We start from the raw sequence: 4,092 nt of genomic DNA on the forward strand, positions 1-4,092 counted from the left end.
GGAGAAGAACTTTATGAAAAGATGAAACCTGTCCGGTTCTTAATTTCATACATATTTAATGTTTGAGAATAATCACTCTTGACATCACTGAGCTTATGGAATACTTCATTAATGGTCTTTGAAATTTGGATGAAACCACCTGGCCAAGATGTTAGGAAGGAAGGGGACTCAAGCTGGCTTGGCACTGGGCTGGGCTTCTCTTGGAGAAAGCAATGAGCTGGAGAACCTGGGGCCCTACCTGATCTAACTTCTGTGCTCACTGGGCTACATCTGTTTTTTTTCCTGATTGGATTGTTTTTGTCCTCAACAGAAAACTCTCAGCAGAGGAACTAGAGCGAAAACGGCAAGAAATGATGGAAAATGCCAAGTGGCGGGAGGAAGAGAGACTGAACACTCTCAAGAGGCATGCTAAGGATGAGGAGCGGGAGCAGCGGCTGGAGAAGCTGGACTCCCGGGATGGGAAATTTATCCAGTGAGTGGATCTTCTTCATATTGGGGGCTCTCACAGTCTCCAGGAGGCAGGCTGGCAGCTGGTTCATTGTGTTCTATGAGTTTCTGTGTCTTCTCAGGGTACTCAGGCTCCAGACCACCTTTTTACTCCTAGCTTCTGGCTAGACAGTGGGATGTTTTTGGTTTGAGGGGAGAGGAAGTGAATGGTGTTTTCTAAATCCTTCAAACTCCTTGGCTTGCCTTTGAAATAAGAATTCATGGTTCAGGAAGCCTTTTTCCAATGAGGTTTTGATTTATTTTCCAACATAGATAAATTTTCCTTTATGGATATTGGTTTAAAAAATTTGGTTCGGCTCGGCGCCTGTGGCTCAAGCGGCTAAGGTGCCAGCCACATACACCTAAGGTGGCAGGTTCGAATCCAGCCCGGGCCCGCCAAAAAACAATGACAGCTGCAACCAAAAAATAGCCGAGCGTTGTAGCGGGTGCCTGTGGTCCTAGCTACTTGGGAGGCTGAAGCAGGAAACTCACTTGAGCCCAGGAGTCGGAGGTTGCTGTGAGCAGTGAAGCCATGGCACTCTACCCAGGGGGACAGCTTGAGGCTCTGTCTCCAAAAAAAAAAAAAAAAATTTGGTTCCTGGCCAGGCGCAGTGGCTCACGCCTGTAATCCCAGTACTCTGGGAGGCTGAGATGGGTGGATTGCCAGAGCTCACAGGTTTAAGACCAGCCTGAGAGACCCTGTCTCTAAAAATAGCCAAGCACTGTGGCTATACCTGTAATCCCAGCTACTGGGAGGCTTAGACAAAAGAATTGCTTCAGCCCAAGAGTTTGAGGTTGCTGTGAGGTATGACTTCACAGCACTCTACCCAGGGTGACAAAGTGAGACTCTGTCTTAAAAAAAATTATTAAATTAATACAATGTTATTATATTAATAAAAATAAAATAAAAAGTTTGGTTCCAGATGGATCATGAGAAGGGTATCTATGAGGGCTTCAAAGAGCTTGTGTTTGTCCAGCTGCTTTATGGCGAGCAACCCATTTCTTCTAGTTCTGCCAGATAGTTGACCAAGTGCAAAATGTTTTTGACTTCCACCCGCCTGTCTTCTCTTCCTAGCCGCATGAAGCTAGAGAGTGCATCTACTTCCTCCCTGGAGGACCGGGTGAAGCGGAATATCTACTCTCTACAGAGAACCTCAGTAGCTCTGGAGAAGAACTTTATGAAAAGATGAAACCTGTCCCCTTTTACTGGTTTTCCTGAAATTTTCAGGGAGGCTGCTGACCCCTTAAAACTTCTCTTTATAAGAGTTTGAATGACTTCTTCTGCAAATATCAAACCACCGCTGTTCAAAGTGACCTTCCTCCATTGATTCCTGAAACAGCTCACTTCCTTTGAGAACCAGTGTGACTTGCTTTATGGGACTCTTAGTAATGTTCGCTGGATGCAGAGTGGGTTTTGACTGTTTTTGTGGGTGGGCACTGAACCATCTTGGTGTGAGAATGGAGGCTGCTTCCTGGGGTTATACTATTTATTGTGCTACTTTTCTCTCACCTATGTGGCCAGTCTGCTTCAGTATAGACTAGACCTTTCAGAAACCTCTCTCCAGAATTACCCAGATAGATTGTGCTTCCTGGGATAGATGAATGTTTACCTGATTTAGTAGATAATGTGACAGAATGATGTCAGGGCAGAGCCAAAGGGATGACAGAGAACATAGAGAAAACAACCCCCAAAGCCCTAAATGAACTGTGACTTTGGACTTTGGAACTGTAAAAGTGTAATGTATATATGTACATATGTAAAATTTTTACATGCTTTTAAAAAAAGTCAGTGTAAAAAAATTTAGTTTTGTAAGAATATTTTGTTTGATTTATGACTTTACATAATGATTTATGTAATAGAACTACCTTGAACGTTGCTAGCAAGTAATACATTGAGGCAGGCCAACTTATTTTTCTCTTTGAATTTGGCTGGTTTAGGAGGAGCCTGGTTTTACTGATAGGATCCAGGGTATCCTTTTCTGCTTCTTGGATTCTATTCTCTCATTGATAGGATCAAGGGTATCATCCTTTTCTGCTGCTTGGGTTCTGTAATGTAGGCAGAACAGCTGTGTAGCCAAATGATTTTAGGAGTCAAGACCAAATGGCCAATATGCTCCCTGGCTCCTAAAGGAAAATAAAATGGAAGCTGTTTATTTCATGGCTTCCTTTTTCTCTTTTTTTGAGGCAGAGTCTCATTATGTTGCCTTTGGTAGAGTACGGGGTGTCATAGTTCACAGCAACCTTAAACTTTTGGGCTCAAGCAATTCTCTTGCCTCCACCTCCCAAGTCGCTGGGACTACAGGCGCCCACCACAACACCCAGCTATTCTCTTATTGCAGTTGTCATTGTTGTTTAGCTGGCCTGGGACAGGCTTGAACCTGCCAGCCTCAGTGCATGTGCCTGGTGCCATACCCACTCTCCTACCAGTGATGAGCCCATTCTCCTGTCTTTATGCCTTTCTCCTTTTTGTTCTCTATTCTTTTTGTTTTTTTCAGAGACACAGGCTCACTATGTAGCCCAGGCTGGTTTCTAGCTGCTTTCAAGTGAACCTCCAGCCTTAACCTCCCAGAGTGCTAGGATTATAGGCATCAGCCACCATGCCTGGCACCTAGGCTATTTTGACCTGTACATTAGTTGGGCAGTTTTGCTAATTACTGATTCTGCTTAAAATGTATTTGGATTTCTGTTTTGAGCACTTATCACGCCAGGCTTTGCCATGCTTAAAACCCAAGTCTTTTACTAGAAAGAATGTTAACATACGCTTGCTATTCATTTTATCTTCTCATCACACTTTACTATGCTAGGGTTATGTTTATTTTATTAGTTAGTAATGAAGGGTATATTTCTTTTTGTAACTGTTTATAGAGTGACCATGTGCGTTTGAGAATTTCCATACTGAACAATGTTAACTCATGATTTATGTCGAATATGTGGAGATGCTTCATCCTAGAAATATTATGTAACTAAAGTGTTGGGCAGTTAACTCAAAGATTTAATGAAATGAGCCAAAGAATCCTAAGGTTACTAGGGTAAGTGGAGGTACTGCCTGTCTCTTAACTCGACCCTTTGTCGGGTGGAAGCCAGGTGACAGGTAGGTGGGCGCGGGACCCATTCATAAAACCCAGGGTTCTCGACTTGCTCCTTTCATTGGCCCTGGAGGAAGGGGGTGTGCCATGCTGGTGAAGCCCGCCCTAGACCCAGGGGAGTGGGAAGATCCACGCTTGGATGGAGCGAGGGGGCGTTCCTTAGTTTTCTAGCCTTGCTGTGTTTCTCCTCTCTCCCCCGGGGTGGGGATGGTACGGCCCACCCTCCTCGCATTCCCGCCCCTCCTTCGCTCCCGAAGCTGTAGTCCGCCGCCATCTTGGCACTTCAGGTTGAGGGAAAGAGCCAAACGCTGGCTTTGGGGGGTCCAGGCAGGGAGTCCCTCCCGCGGTACACAGCGAGACTTGCCCATACCACTTCCCCTCCCCGCTCCGGTACTGGGCTCAGAGGCCTGCGGAGGCCGGCCTGGTTCCTGTCAGGGCCGGGAGGAGGGGCGGGTGGGGCGGCCGTTGCCTCCCCGGGACGGGCAGTACCACCCAGGCGCGGAGGACAGGGTCCCTAGTA

At 46.0% G+C, this 4,092-nt stretch overlaps 1 protein-coding gene across 1 annotated transcript in view; it reads left to right on the plus strand.

Moving 5' to 3' along the window:
* Positions 1-2,243, plus strand: part of CWC25 (CWC25 spliceosome associated protein homolog) — a 26,718-nt gene extending 24,475 nt beyond the window's left edge. The window contains exons 8-9 of the mRNA XM_012802912.1: positions 311-472; positions 1,562-2,243. Of these exons, the coding sequence (XP_012658366.1) occupies positions 311-472; positions 1,562-1,676 (277 nt within the window). The 3' untranslated portion in view covers positions 1,677-2,243. The remainder of the gene's footprint in view (positions 1-310; positions 473-1,561) is intronic.
* Positions 2,244-4,092: the final 1,849 nt, after the last annotated feature.

This window comes from Otolemur garnettii, unplaced genomic scaffold (assembly GCF_000181295.1).
Source record: "Otolemur garnettii isolate 467f Iridium unplaced genomic scaffold, OtoGar3 scaffold00018, whole genome shotgun sequence".
Taxonomy (NCBI): domain Eukaryota; kingdom Metazoa; phylum Chordata; class Mammalia; order Primates; family Galagidae; genus Otolemur; species Otolemur garnettii.